The sequence below is a fragment of the Alosa alosa genome, chromosome 13 (genome assembly GCF_017589495.1).
Source record: "Alosa alosa isolate M-15738 ecotype Scorff River chromosome 13, AALO_Geno_1.1, whole genome shotgun sequence".
NCBI classification, from domain to species: domain Eukaryota; kingdom Metazoa; phylum Chordata; class Actinopteri; order Clupeiformes; family Clupeidae; genus Alosa; species Alosa alosa.
In genome coordinates this window covers 7,991,656-8,007,830 of record NC_063201.1, presented here as the reverse complement: position 1 = coordinate 8,007,830, position 16,175 = coordinate 7,991,656, and the positions used below count along the sequence as shown (strand labels likewise).

The window sequence follows — 16,175 nt, the reverse complement described above, 5'->3', positions numbered from 1 at the left end:
TGCAGCTAAATTTGTCAGCTAAAAGTTTTCCCCTTGAGTAGTTTAACCGATATGACACATTTATTCGTAGACTATATTTTAAAGCAAATCCTGGAAAAGAGTGGGTGTGACACTACTGTTTTCAATATTAGATGGGGCATAGCACCCATCCTCCCCAAATAACGCCTAGGCACATAGGATTAACGGCTATCCACCAAAGCAGGTCCTAGGTCACCTGCAATGCGGCTGCACCTGCACTGAGCCACCCCGACCTTCTGGAGGGCGCATAATGAAGTTGTGATGGAAAGCGAAACGAAAATCAGCAAAGGTGCACCTGTTCTTCTGATGCTGAAAAGAACACGGACAATCAGCAAAGTTTAAAAGTAGCCAATTTTACAATACCGAAGTACATTTTTATTAAATCCATTTGGTTGCTATATAACAATTGTGATTTCGTCCATGATAGCCTAAGCCTACTCTTGTTTAAACAGTCAACTTTTTCGGCTACTTTTCGGCTGCGAACAAAATATAAGTATATATGATATAATAGGTTGTACATTGTTTTTATTATTGTTATCTTTAATTGCATGACGCCACTGACTCCGTGTTTCTTTGTATTACACTAATGAGCGTCCACAATCAGTTAAATGGTCCTCGGCGGCCAAGGCAGAGGTCCACTCCCATCTGAGGTCTGTTTTGACACTTAAATCAATGGAAAATCGTGGGATGCGCACCACGCAGAAACGGCAGTGCGTAAATTAGTATCGACGAAAGTGATACAGCAATATTGATCCACATATTTGGAGTGTCTCTCTAATGGTGACTAGTATTTAATCATATCTGACCTAAAAAATCAAAACAAATGAAAGGAAATAAATGGAACACTGGTAGCCTACTATGCTAACCATCTTAAGAATCCAGTTGCAAAATACGTATAGTTATGTTAGAACAACTGAGTAGCCTAATTTAGGTAAATTGCAATTACTGTTGGAAGTAGTCCAAGTTGAATTTTGTTTGATGTGTGTGTGTGTGTGTGTGTGTGTTGGGGGGGGGGGGGTCCATTTTTTCGTGTAATGCCACCTTTTCTTTTGAGGTGGAGCCTGTGAGTCCCCGACTTCTGAAAAGAGCCGTGGCGGACACAGACCAAGGGATTATTCGAGAGAGAGACTGGACCAATCAAGTGTATGATATCATCGGCTTGGTTAACCCCTACCGCTCACATACTCGCGCCGGGTTGTCTGAGGTAATCATCAAATTGTCTGAACATTATTTCCAGGATTGTTTCTCAACATCTGAGACAGACCAATCCTCTCAAGATGCATCGGATCTTATTGGCCATGCTATTTTCCGTAGTTTTGGCTGAGAGGACGCCTAGGCTGAAATTTGTTATCCAAGGTATGTTTTATTGCATGCAGCAATAACATAACGTGATTATGAAATAAAGTTGCTGGGACGCATCCACGTTATCTATGTCGAGACGTGTAGTAATACAGTTGATTCATCCCACGCCAAATGTATAATTTTCTGTTTCATCCGTCGAAATAGTTAAATGACCGAATGAATGGTAGATAAGAAAAATCCTGATTAAGCCCTCAGCGTATGGTTGAGGAGAAATGAATGTAAATAATAAAACGGTAGCCTATTAGTCGTGAAAGATGTGTGAGAGTGCAGTATGTGCATGAAAACATTGATTAGGCTACATCTCAAGTAATCAATCAATCAATTTTGCGGCGGTGCAACAACAGCTGTGTGCAACAGAAAAATATATTTGTCAACTGGACTAGCGTCATCACTTAACCACTTGTGGAGTCAGCTGACTGAAGTATTATGAGAGCTTGGAAAATGCGCAGCATATAAATTGATATCCCAGGTAAAATAGGCCGTAAGTAATGGAATTTCTGTGGTTTCTTTGCGATGTAACTTTTGTGGTTTTATGACCACCCAATGGTGATGGTCCTGAAGCACGTTGAATTGCTTCTCAGCCAGCGCGTTGCCATTTGCCCAAACCTAAATTGATCGTTACACCGATGTGTTGTTAACAACCTGCTTTATATGAAGGACTACACTACAAAGCGTATGCGTATAGTCTTTGTGTTAAAGCGCACTTATCAGTACTCAATACGTTTCGGCGGAGCGGGTCTTGCGTTGCAGAACTGCAATGCAGTCGCTCATACTAAGGTAATGATGCCACTGCAGCAGTAGCCTGCCGCTGTCTCACTGAAGACTGAGCAATATAAGCGACCTCGAAAACATCGCACATAAACGCTCGCACGCGCCCGCACACACTGACACACACACACACACACACCAATCAGACACTGGATAGATGGAAAATTCCACTCATCCAGAGCACAATTATTCATTCAAAGCACGCCCGCCACCACACTTCGTTCTCAGACGCAAGTGTATAGGTCCATAATGCACAAAGCTGTATATTGACGTTGTGTAGAAGTTGCAAACATCACTCCCGCTCATAGAAAAACCACCCCGGGTAAACCCTGTTTAATTCAGCGATCCATATATTGTTTCTTACTTCTGAGCAAAAGGCGCCGAAGAAGCACTATAAGCCTAGCATTTGACCGCAAAGACTCAAAAGAGAATGTATGGCGCGATACGTTTCAGGACCACGGACAGCACCAGTAGCCTCGCCCAGCATCTCCTATTCCAGACACGTTTAGTTAAATTGTCAGAGGACTGGCGATGCGAAACGCTCTGACCACAGGATCGAAAATTGCCCATCCCATTTGCATTTTGTCATAGCAACCACACTAGCATGTATCACCGATTCTCCTCGGCTTTACCTTTACCAGTTCAGAAACGGGGTAATCAAGTTAACTATTTGAAGGTTTTAAAATAAATATATTACACCGACGTCTGTCATGTCCTACAGAACCAGACAGGTTTCATTTCGAGAAACCAGAGAACTACATGACTGTATACCACAAGCAGGGAACTGATGTCCTCTACGTGGGAGGCCAGGCAGTTATCTATATGCTGACATTCACTGACAAAGGAGTCCAAGACAAGAAGGTAGGTGGTGATTTAGTAACCCTACACTAGGACACTGTTCCTCTGCCCTAGCTTTGACCCAGGGAAAAGAGAAATTGATACACCTATAAACTAAACCAATTCAATATAGGTTAATCGTTGTGTATTAATATAATAGTAGCCTAGCCTATATAAACTAATATATAATATAATTAACACCAGTAATGTCTGTTTCACCTGGTTAACATGGTTTATATGTTTAAACAATGTATTTTCTCTTCAGATCCCAGTTGTCACAAATCAGAATGTCAAGGAGACATGCCTCTCCAAAACTGCCTGGGGCACGGTATGTTGTTGCATTTGAGTTGAGTTATGCATGTTGTGTGCATCATTCACATTTTTACACCTAATGATTACCATCTGAACTCATGTAAATTGACAACTGTTTTATGCACATTGAGATATGTCAATTAACCTTGTTTGACTCTTAACTTTGTTAAAAAAATAAATACTATACTTCTGTGAAGTAGAGTAGTCTCTGCATTGCTAGACTATTGTTTGAGAGGATAGCTACTGAGTCAGCTATATTGGTTTCCCATCAACCTTATGCTGACACTGAAAACAGGCAAACACAAAACCCAGAACATCTGGTGCTGTTTTTCCTTGTTGAATGGTTTTGCTATAATCTACAGCATGACTGAAATTGAAGATATTGAAAGTATTGATCATGGTGGAGACTATCATTTTGATGTGAAATGTTTACTACCAGGCTCTCTGTCCATTTCCAACACCATGTTCAATTTGAACTTTATAACTCAATTGGAAAACCATGTAAATCCACGATCCACCATGCAGTAGTCGGTTTAGCAGTTTAGCAAGGCATATTTGTACTGATAATCATGTCTAGTCCCCGTGCTTGTGAGCATATACAGAACAGAATACAGAATATACATATACTTTGACATTTAACTTAGTATTGGCAAGATTAGCTGAGTCATTCTGACATTCTACAAATAGCCCAAATGTGCTTCACTTCCAGTCATAGCCTGGGTCATGAGAGATTTTATTTAACATCTCTTTTGTTATCAGCTAGACTGTGATAATTTCATCACCGTTCTTGAAGAAGTCAATGGTACATTTGTGGTTTGTGGAACAAACGCAGGCTCTCCCAAGTGCTGGCTTCTGGTGAGTCTACTTCCTCCATTTTTGTATTATTATGTTAATGCCGATTGTCATATTTTTTATTTATTGGAACTTTCCACGACTAGATATGACCTCATCCTTATTTCTCAGAAGCCCATATGGCAGGCCACCTTTACTAAGATGGGGAGAAAAGCTTTTAAAATGATGCTCTCTCGGCAAGGGTGTATGACAGGATGACTGGGAGGTCATGTTTAGATTAATTATCACTGGCAGGTCTAAGCCATTTGCATCAACATGCTATTCTACTTGCCTGGTATTCCAACCTTGAACACGTTGTTGTTGTTGTTGTTGTTGTCTGATATTTAGCAGATGCTTTTATCCAAAGCGACATGGACTCATAACTGCGGGTTACTTTTCCAATCCACAAAATTGCTTTCTGAATTTAAGATGTCGATGCGTCTGAACACACATAAAGTAAAAAAGAAATGTGATAAAGAATCTGTAATGAAATGAAACACATCCTTGAGGTATGGTTTTAGCAGGGATGTATTACTGCACGGGCCTACCGGGCCCAGGTCCAGGGGCCCAAGGGGTCAGGGGGCCCTGAAGCCCAAGCCTTTGCATGGACTCATTGCCTCAATATCAACACATCAGGATGTAGGCTATCAATCTGATTGAATTAAAGTATTGGCTATCCCCCAAAATGCACCATGCAATGCAATCACATCAAACAAATTAAAAAAAATTCTGGGGTAGGACCCCCCCCCCCCCACATATGTGACAATTAGTGGGGGGCCCTTAATACATCTGGGCCCAGGGGCCCGAAAGTTCATAATCCGTCCATGGGTTTTAGGGAGTGTAGGGGGTAGTGCATAGTGGATAAGGAGCTGGGTTACCATGCAGTAGCCTGAAAAGTTGTGAGTTCTGTTCCCAGCAGCCGCTGTTGTGGCCTTGAGGAAGGCACTTACCACTGCTAATTATGCTCCGCAAATAATTTATATCTGTAAATTGGAAATAAATAAAGATGAAATGTAGCAAAGTGTAAAGACTATTAGTATAATTAGATATAACTGTGAACTTAAGTATCTGCCTGACCAGCATCCAAAACTATTACTGAAACAAAAAGAAGATTAGACTCTCTGCCAGAGTTTACGAAATGAGCACAAACAAAGATTAAAATAAGAGTGCACTAAGCCGTGGACACAGATAAAAGCCAAATAAGGAAAGGGACTGCAGGAACTAAACAGCTAAAGATAAGAACTAAATGCACAATACAAAAAGGTACAAATATAGATTTTAAAAAATCAACATCTAGTTTAATAATCCATAATCAATAATTCTGTCTATACTGCCCTGCAAAGGCAAAAGACCTTAACTCGCTAGAGTGTGAGACAAGAAAAATGACTTTAAACTTTCTGTTTCGTATGGTTTTGAAAGTTATGGTTGTCATACCCCCTTATTTGTTCTGTTAAAACCATCAAATTGACTCACAATATTTATTCACATGATAAAGGAGGTCTCAAATACCCATGATGTTAAGGTGTTTTGCCTTTGTAGGCCAGTATAGCTGTACATTTTAAAATAACCTGTAAAATCAGTCTAGATAAAACACTGCTAAATAGGCAGTTACAGAGCATATGGGCGACAAAGGATTTGTTTCCATTCCATGTTAATCATGTCCTTGGTTTAGGTAAGAGAGTCTAATTAGTTCATCAAAGGTTAAATGTTCTGATGTGTAGCCAAGACCAATGCCATGAAGCAGTTTGTAGCTAATCAATAAAGCCCTGAAATCAATTATTAGACCTACTCAGTGCAGTGAGAGGCCTTTTTCTGGCTTAGGTTTTCACTGAGTAGCTGAACGGTAACTTTGTGGGGTTTGAGAGTTGAAAGTATAAATAACTGATAAATAACTGCTGAAACAGTCCAGGCAAGGAAAGATAAGGGAACTGAGAGCAAGCGTTATCTTATAAAAGAATGCCCCTCAAAGATCAAAGGCACGATTGGAATTTGCTTTCTCTGTGCAAAAGAAAAAATAGATCTAATCTGTAAACACAGTATTTCTTGAATGTAGATTTGATGTTTTAGAGTTGAGAGAAGCCGACAGTAACTGTACATGTCTGGTAGTGTTCACAGTCAAGGAAAAGTACCCCGGTTTTAGTGGGATTTAGCCAAGTTATGTAAGGGATGCCAAGCAAAGTGGCTAAATGCATAATCGTGCTGTATTTGACTGACGTGGAATGTGAAGAAATTAAGGCTCAAGTAGAAATGTGTTCAAAAGCTGCTAAGTGTATACTTTCTTGACCTGGCACAGAACTCCTGAGTTTCCTCAACCCTTTCTTTTTTAACCAGTGTTTGTATCTGTGTTCTGATGATCTCCACAGAACAACACTGTGCTCAGTGAGGTGCCCAAAGATGGACGCATGACCGCCGCGTCAGACATCTTCCCCCGCTTCCCCTCCCACCGCTCCGTCAGCCTCTCAGCAGGTAGCAGACCAAACGCCTGCGCCTCAGCCCCAGTCTGCTCTAATATACTGCTCTAGTTTATGCCACAAAGGGGTCACAGGAAACTGAGAGACAGGCAACTGCGTGGGGATATAGGGCAATGTCAAACAGTGGCTCAGTTTGGCACTGCTCTGAATGCCCTTTTAATGATTTTGATGTACTATATGCGTCTCTGGATATCTCGTGATTGGAGACACACACACACACACACACACACACACACACACACACACAGAAAAACACACACCACTGATTGATGTGTAATTGCAGTATTGTGTTTTGCCCTATTAAATATTTAAATATGGCCTCAAAATATAGTGTTGTTGCACAAAATTCAGGCCTTTTTTGACCCTTAGGGAAGTGATGTCCTACATTGACACTCTTTTCTTATGGTGTACTGAGATGTGATTTCTTGTGCTTTGAGAGGGGAGTCTCTACGCTGCCCTGTCGACTGTGGATCAGCAGCAGGGTTCTATCCGTCGAGTCTTGGGGTCTGGACGACTACTCAAAACCGAGAGCAAATGGCTCCTCAGTAAGTGTGTGTGTGTGTGTGTGTGTGTGTGTGTGTGTGTTTGAGTGGTTGATATATTGAGTTGTCAGAGGACACAGGAGACCGTAATGAACGGAAGGGGATTAGCAGGGGGAAAAAGAAAAGGGGGGAAGTGGGGGTGAGAGTGGGCTCAGATAACACCAAAGACCTCCATAATGGAGTCCTCTCATCCAAAGACCTCCATAATGGAGTCCTCTCCACCATAACACCAAAGACCTCCATAATGGAGTCCTCTCCACCATAGACCTCCATAATGGAGTCCTCTCATCCATAGACCTCCATAATGGAGTCCTCTCATCCATAGACCTCCATAATGGAGTCCTCTCCACCATAACACCAAAGACTTCCATAATGGAGTCCTCTCCACCATAACACCAAAGACCTCCATAATGGAGTCCTCTCATCCATAGACCTCCATAATGGAGTCCTCTCATCCATAGACCTCCATAATGGAGTCCTCTCCACCATAACACCATAGACCTCCATAATAGAGTCCTCTCCACCATAACACCAAAGACCTCCATAATGGAGTCCTCTCCACCATAACACCAAAGACCTCCATAATGGAGTCCTCTCATCCATAGACCTCCATAATGGAGTCCTCTCATCCATAGACCTCCATAATGGAGTCCTCTCCACCATAACACCAAAGACCTCCATAATAGAGTCCTCTCCACCATAACACCAAAGACCTCCATAATGGAGTCCTCCACCATAACACCAAAAACCTCCATAATGGAGTCCTCTCCACCATAACACAAAAGACCTCCATAATAGTCCTCTCCACCATAACACCATAGACCTCCATAATGGAGTCCTCTCATCCATAGACCTCCATAATGGAGTCCTCTCCACCATAACGCAAAATACCTTCATAATGGAGTCCTCTCCACCATAACACAACTGATTGGTCTCTGTCTGTCTCTCTGTCTGGATGCGACTCCTGGCACCGCTCACTCCAGACCCCCAGTTTGCGGGAGCGGCCTTAATCCCAGCATCGCACAAACACAAGGAGGAGATCTATTTCATGTTCAGTGAGGTCAACAAGACGGCCAGTGTGGACGAGGAGCTCTACAGGGCACGTATTGCACGTGTCTGCCTGGTAAGTACATTTACAGTAGCAGCATTTTTAAATGGTGTAAATGGCTTAAAAGGTTTGTGTTTGTTATTCATTGTGTTACAATGTTGTGTGAGACTGTGATTATAGAGCTTTTCATGTCAATACACTGTATATGTTAAAGAACATACTGTGTAATGAAATTCTCTCTGTCACTCATGTATACAATTGTAGTATATAACCATTTGTACCCATATTATTATAAGTGACGGAGAGGATTCCAAGGCCAGTGCTGGATAGTGTGTTTATTTCTCTCTCTCTCTTTCTCTCTGTCTCTGTCTCTCTGTGTCTGTCACCCCCCTCCTCTCTCTCTCTCTCTCTCTCTCTCTCTCTGTCTCTGTCACTCTCTCTCTATCAGACTGATCAGGGGGGTGCGAAGAACATCCTGCCGGACTCCTGGACCACCTTCCTGAAGGCCCGAGTGATGTGTGGCAATGGGAACACCGCGCAGCAGTACAACAACATCAAGCAGGCCTACGTCCTGACATCGCAGAGGACTGGCATCATGTACGGTCTCTTCTCCAATGCCTGGTAAGTGGATGCACTGCAGCTGAATTTTTAGGTGGACATTGAGGTAAAGATAAATTTGCAGTAATTTACACAGGGGTAAACAGACCCATCTTTTCCCAGAGGACACACAGTAAATTGAGTTAATGTTGATTTTGCAGCCTTAACATTGCATGTGTATAATTATTTTTAAAGGTAGTGTGTGTGTGTGTGTGTGGGGTGTATCTATGTCTATGAACACCATGCATATATTCCCTATATATATATATATATATATATATATATATATATATATATATATATATATATATATATATATATATATATATATATATATATATATATATATATATATATATGCATATGCTGCTACTGTAAATGTACTTACCAGGCAGACACATGCAATACGTGCCCTGTAGAGCTCCTCGTCCACACTGGCCGTCTTGTTGACCTCACTGAACATGAAATAGATCTCCTCCTATATATATAAACTATCCTCTCCAGGGAAACGACAGTTGTTTGTGCCTACTCCATTGAAGACATTGACCAGGCCTTCTCCACATCCAAACTGAAAGGCTATAACAGCCCTCTTATTGGACAGCGCCCTGGAACAGTGAGATTCTCTTTTTCTAATAAAATGGCAGAGAATATCCTATATAATATCTATTCAGTTGGCTACCAGATATACATGTTCAGATGTCTACAAGAAAACATGTATGCATTTGATGGAAAACATCTAAGTAGGGCATTAAAAAACATCAACAAGAAAAGTGTTCTCTTTTAATTTACATCAGTCCCTTAATTGTGTTTGCAGTGCACTGTGAACACCACAACACCTCCAAACACCAAGACCCTTGAGGTCATCCGAGATCACCCCGAGATTGAGGATGTGATACGACCAATCGGTTACGCTCCTTTGGACTTGCCCACGGACGACCATTTCACTCATATCGTCATGGGTACTGCGCTGGCTGTCAACGGCGAACACTATAGTGTGGTCTATCTCGGCACAGGTAAGAGTCTGAAGGCTGACACGTGCAGTAATTAATGAGTGGCGAGCAAATAAGACTCTGATCTTTGCCTCTGTAGATGATTGAATATGTTTTTTCTTGGTACCCCAGAGCAGGGAAAGGTGCTGAAGGTCCTCCACACTTTTGATGAGGCATTTATCATTTCCCAGTTCTCTCTCTTCCATAACGAGGGGCCAGTACTGAGCATGGCCATAGACTCCCAGAAGGTACAGAAACAATTAGTCAATCTCATCATCAGTTATGTATCCAATTATGTGTATATGTTGTTTCAAGATTAGCTTCCAAATACTGTACAAAGTTCCAAACATTCACCAAAAAAGGTATAAATAATTGAATGAAATTTGGGGAAAAATCTGTTTTGGAGACTATAATTGCTATACCATTATTATGCCATAAATACACTTAGCCACTGAAACATTCATTATTTTTACTGGAGAGTTTGGTTCCAAAACACTACTGTATATCCACCATTTTAATGAATTTTCATTTTTTCATTTTGTTTTCCAAATAATTTCAGTAGAACTGTAATTGGGTATTGCCAGAGCCATATAAAGGTAGAGTTGCGACAACTCCATTGACGCTAATGTTCCATTTTTTTCAACAATGGCGGCTAATGGAAGCCTCAAATAGTTCCCGAAATAATAGCAGCAGTGCAGTACAGACTGTTTGTAGCCAACATTTCAGACTCAGATTTACATTATTGGCTCATCCGAATAATAATATTAACAGTAACAATAGTAATAGTAGTAAAGTAATAGTATTAATAACCTTATTATAATAATAAACTATTTATGTATCGACTTTGACAGCTTTTCTGCTGCTCAGTTTTTATCAGTTCCTTATCAAATAAATTAAAAGAGGCTAAAGCCCAATAAATGTGCCACACATAATAACCTAATATAAGATAAACCTTGCCTATACCATTTCAATTAGGCAGCACTAGGCAACACCACGAACGAGCTGTCATTAAGTTTTTGCGTTTGTAGCCTACAACTTTTATGACGTGACGTGTCTTGGGAATTTAGCTTTAGCTGCTACCATCATGCCAACATAGTTGTAACGTTATGCACAATGCTCATCTAGGCTATGGATTTAAGTGGTTTAATTTTAAAAAGGGCAGCAAAAGTGGGATAAAGTGCAACTGTTTCCCCAAAACAATTCCTCCATAACTGTGGATTTAATCGTTATGTGGATAACTTTCAGTGGACTAAACACATAAAAGGTAAGATTTTGTTATCACAAAGCTAGCTGGTTCGTTAAATATGGCGAAGCATATTTACAGCCAACTTTGTACTTGCAGCAGTGAAACTGAGTTTGTTGTTAACATTGTTGGTAACATAAACGTTTCTTCAGTTAGGAGCAGGACTGTTTTTTTATTTTGCATTCATTTTCATTGGCAAAAGCTAGCCTACTGTATGCATGAGAGAACCTAGATTTGAGGGAGCTGCAGCTGTTAGCATCAGCACGGTCATATTAACACAGCAGGGCACACTAGCCCAGTGATGAAGGATCGTGTAAAATCCCCATCCCCAGAAAGTTTCAAACCAAGCTTGCGCTGATGATGCATGATCACTGATCAAATTGCTATTTTCTGACACGATGCACACCATTCCCAGGTGCTCACCTGTCTGAATCTCAAGCTCTTAATGCTGTTCACAGCACGGTGAATGACAAACGATGACAAAATGCTGTTCATGTTTATGAGTTCATAGCCTGGTAATTTATCGAAGGACTTACATGTCACGTTTTATATTTTATTATGATCACTCGCATTACCATGGGGTTACTAAATAGATAGGCCTAATGCTACAGTTAACTTAGAATGCCCACCATTACACTGGAGATGTTAAAAAACTTTTAAACTTTTTTTTATTCTCCCGCGACGATAGGCTAAGCTTGGCTAGGTAATTCGCTCATTAGCTCAGATCAGTGACTACCAGAGGAAACGCGGGGTAGAAAACTAGCTGTGTTAGTTTCTCGTTGCAAAATCAAAATTCACAGGAGCTCCATGCGCTTTTGTAGGCTACACGCAGTCTCAAAAACACTGTTTACAGCTTTTCGAGTCACTCTCTTTTATATAGCGATAATTTAGATACACTTATGGGGTGGGTGCAATTGCGTTTTCTAAAGAATCTCCCGTCTTGATTTTGTACAGAAATTAATATTAAGTGACACCAGAGCCCGTCTACTTATTAGACATTCTCTGGTGACACGTAAAAGGGCGGAAAAAAGGTCACATTATATAGCAGGCTAAGATATAAGGTCTGGAATTTAATTTAATATTGTTGTAATGGTAGGATAACTACATAGTTTACACAATAATTACACTGTGTTATATTGTATATCAATGCATTTATTGACTGTCAATTACCCCAAATCGTGGCTCTGTCTATCATTGAACAGTAGCCTATTTAATGCATTCTAATCCATTGTTAATCACTTCCGGGAACTAGTTGAGGTTTACACAAACCACGTGACCAACGGAATTTTGAACACCCATTGTCGCAACTCTACCTTTATATGGCTCTGGGTATTGCTATTTGATATATCAATTACTCAATCAAAACAACCCAACTGCAATTTGATTGATATTACCTAAAATACACAATTAAATAGCATGACTTTTTAAAATATTTTTAAAAACGGAGACATTTTGGAACCGAACTCTTCACATGTAAATATCAGTTAGAGACCTTCGCTTGCTAGGATTGCAATAAGAAGTAGAGGAGCCTCTAAATGTTACACTGTGAATTCCACTATGGTGGAACATGGGCTCACCAGTGGGTCCTCCTGAATCCCAGCCAATATAAAGTGATTGTCCATTCTCATCACATCCCAAACGTCTGGCCTGCCTCCCCAGGGTCACCTCTACGTGGGTACCTCCACAGAGATCCAGCGTGTTCCCCTCGCAGACTGCAGTCGCTATGGAGACAGCTGTCGAGAGTGTATCCTGTCTAGAGACCCTTACTGTGGTTGGGACCGTGCAAAAAGGAAGTGCTTGGCCATCCCAGCTGGATACAACATTAGCACTGGGTATGAGACACCAATGTTGGCAGAATACCTGAAAAATATAACATTTAATGGATATTTAACCCTCCTGTTATCCTTGGGGTCAATTTGACCCCAAGCAACGTTTAACATCATAAAATATATGGTTCACTTTTTTTTTTTTTTTTCATGTTTCATGACTTTTCCTCAATTGAAGGGTACAACAGAGTTAGCATGAATTTGTACAACAGAGTTAGCATGAATTTGTACAATAATATGTTTTCAATGTCCTATACAAATATTTTGTACATTGATGTTCCTTGGGGTCAGTTTGACCCCAGCTGTATGAAACATAGGATACATGAATATTTGACACATTATGAATATTATTATTTGAATAGTATGAGAACATATTGTTATTATCATTACACATATTACATACACAATACTTATTACATATAAGTCATTTTGGCAGGACTGTATAAGTCAAAAGGGGAAGCAACAGCAAGCATTTGGGCTGCTGACACTGGATGGGCAATATTGCCAGCCAGGGTTCCAAGGTTCATAAAGGGGCGTGGGGGGTGGGATTGTTTTGTAGGGCTTTTGGTGGTGGCTATTACACTCTTGTTAAGTACCTGTCACAAAAAAACTGGGTAACAATATGAATTATAATCATTTTCTGAGGGTTTATTTAGCTGGGGTCAAATTGACCCCAAGGATAAAGAGTGTCGGTAAGATTTGAGGATAACACAAGGGTTGGATAATTCTGAAGACCAAATTTTTAGTGCAAGCTTTTGAAATGTGGAGTAATGACCATCCTTTTTTCTCTTCTACTCCAACATAGTGCACTCAGCCAAAACCTTGATCAGTCCAACGCCTCAATCTGCGGAGATGTTAAAGGTGGGTAGGCTATAATGCAGTGTCCTGCAAACCACAAGAAACTGTGGCCAAATGTTAATGCATATCAACAGTTGAATTACATTTGCCTACGCTACCTCTGACTAACATAATGCTTCTGCTTGCCTCTCCAGCCATGAAGAGCCGAGCCACGGTGCCTAAAGATGTGGTCATTAACTCCAAAGGTCCTGTCCTGCTCCCGTGCCCTGTCCGCTCCTACCACGCCACATATCGCTGGGAAAAGGACGACTGTAGCAAGCACTATCCCTGCACCATCTCAGGGACCTCCTGCGTGCTGGCGCCCACACCCGAGCTGCCTTTGAAGGAAGGTGTGTTCCGTTGCATGGCCGTGGAAGACGGCTTCAAACAGGAAGTGGTGTCCTATCGCCTGGTGTTCAATGGCAGTCCACTTCCTGTCTCCTTGGCCTCCACCCTGAGCGTCTCTGTTCTTCTGGCCGCGTCCACCCTTTGGCTTCTGTAGGTCTGTGTTCCCCGTACCCCCTACCCCCACATTGGTGAGCGAGTGAGTGAGTGATGGACAAGATGATCTCAAGGTTAGGTTCGCAGAGCAGCGTTGCAGGCCTGGGTGAATGAATGACGTGAGTTGACCCTGTCTGTGTGTCACTCTTGGCTGTTTACGGCCTGCGTGAATACTAGGATTGTAGTACTTGAGTCTGGTCTCGAGACCACAAATGAATGGCCTTCGTCTTTACACTGTTCTCCAACATGAATTTTTACTTACCTTCATCCCGATGTCACCAGAGACCTGATCTGAATCACAAACCAAAAATTGCAGAAATAATTTTGTTAAAAACAATTCTGTCTTTTTTTGCCCCACTCATGCAGCTGTGCCACCCCCTGCTACTTAGAACTGATCAAGGCTTTGGCCTCTTGTCTCCTAACTATTATGGTAGTTTCAAGAAGGTACTTAAAGTCTCAAGAATTCAAGTAGTGGTCTTGGCCTTGTCATGCTTTTTGGTTGTGGGTTTTTATGCAGTCCTCGTTGTTCTGGCCCATTATACAAGACAATACAGGCCGAGATCGTAGATCATCCATTTGCAGCTTATAGTTTTGCAATATGGCAAATACAGCTTTTCTCTCTGAAAGTGCACTTCAGATGGAAGTGGCTCATGAATTCTCTTTGGAGCTTATTACAGTGACAAAAATACTGTCCCATGCTCAGTTCTACTCAGAAATCAAATGATCATTTAGTCAGTAAGATCATTCTTGATTTACCATCAAAATTAACATCTTCAACTCATGGTGTAAAGATTGGAATCATCGAAATATGGAGGTTATATAACCCTTAGATAACAAATAAAGAGCAGTGGGCATATTTAATGAGATGGGGGAGAGTTTCTGGAGAAAAGCATATTTCTAGATGGGGGTGTGAGTAGGGGGGGGGTATCTGGGGGTCCGAGAAAAGCATATTTCATGTTTTAAAATGTACCTCAGTGACTCAGTGTGTGAGTATATTTCATGTTTTAAAATGTACCTCAGTGACTCAGTGTGTGAGTAGGAGTGGGGTTCAGTGGGAGAGAGAGAGTAAACAAATATCAATAGCCAGAAGCTGGAAAAGGAAAGCTGGGCTTTGTTATAGTTAAATATTAAATTTGTTTTAAATTACATTTCTTGGTCTCGGTCTTGACTCGTACTCTGTCACCTAGATTTTGTAATGCCCCCCCTTCTTAGACTTGGTAGTATCTTGATCTGAGGCTCAGAATTATGATCTTCAACACAACATGAGTAAAATGCTACATTTCACCGATGAAGCCTACAATTTGCTTGGGGTTAATACATTTACTAATGTTAAGTTAGGTTACCTTTGTATTAAATTAATGAATACAAAAACAGTACTGTACAACTGCTGAAGTCATACAGTATGCATTTAGAATACAAATATGTATACATATAGATAATAGAAATTATTTTATACTCATATACAATTTATGTCTTGCCAAACATACCATATAATTTTAGTGTAATTTTTAAAAACTAATTTGAGTGCTTGGCAAACCTATCTTTGGATGCTGTAGGAGGCCTAATGTCCCTGTTTGTATTGGTAAATGCTTTGACACTTGTGTGTAGGATTTCATGAATTCTTAAAGCTTGAAAACTGCTGTAATAATGGCAACTAATGAATCCTCAAACAGAACAATTCTGGAAAGTGGAGAACTGGAACTAAAAAGCCTTAACATATATGGGATGTGTATCCCTAAGCACAATTCACAGTGAGAGCAGAGCTAAACTGTTGTTAATACATTTGAGAAATGGCTTTGTGCATGCCATAGAGCCTTACTCTTCTTTATTGTATTGCAAAGGGAGACAAACCCCAGAGGATCTACAGGTATCGATCCTACGTGTCACTGTGTCCAAGATCAGTCTGCCGTCACCGCAGGCTCTGTGTCATTCGCACATTCCATAGTTTTGCCTCTGCTTTGGCTTTTCCCAGTTGACGTCATCTTAAGTGAAG

General features: G+C 40.9%; 1 protein-coding gene across 1 annotated transcript; it reads left to right on the top strand.

Moving 5' to 3' along the window:
* The first annotated feature begins 1,114 nt into the window (after positions 1 to 1,114).
* On the top strand, positions 1,115 to 15,039 carry si:ch211-113g11.6 (uncharacterized protein LOC559008 homolog). The gene is made up of 14 exons (XM_048261709.1): positions 1,115 to 1,374; positions 2,870 to 3,009; positions 3,251 to 3,313; positions 4,057 to 4,152; positions 6,492 to 6,594; positions 7,037 to 7,144; positions 8,125 to 8,264; positions 8,638 to 8,810; positions 9,291 to 9,399; positions 9,601 to 9,799; positions 9,908 to 10,023; positions 12,678 to 12,850; positions 13,650 to 13,705; positions 13,837 to 15,039. Exons 1-14 carry the CDS (start codon positions 1,296 to 1,298, stop codon positions 14,181 to 14,183), a joined length of 1,902 nt encoding a protein of 633 aa, XP_048117666.1. The 5' UTR covers positions 1,115 to 1,295; the 3' UTR covers positions 14,184 to 15,039.
* Positions 15,040 to 16,175: the final 1,136 nt, after the last annotated feature.

What these genes read in the sequence shown, in the direction of transcription:
- si:ch211-113g11.6 (XM_048261709.1), top strand. Translation starts at nt 1,296, where the DNA reads ATGCATCGGATCTTATTGGCCATGCTATTTTCCGTAGTTTTGGCTGAG. An exon ending in GGTCTCTTCTCCAATGCCTG is followed by an intron (nt 8,811 to 9,290) that starts GTAAGTGGATGC and finishes TATCCTCTCCAG; the next exon opens with GGAAACGACAGTTGTTTGTG. An exon ending in TGTGGTCTATCTCGGCACAG is followed by an intron (nt 9,800 to 9,907) that starts GTAAGAGTCTGA and finishes TTGGTACCCCAG; the next exon opens with AGCAGGGAAAGGTGCTGAAG.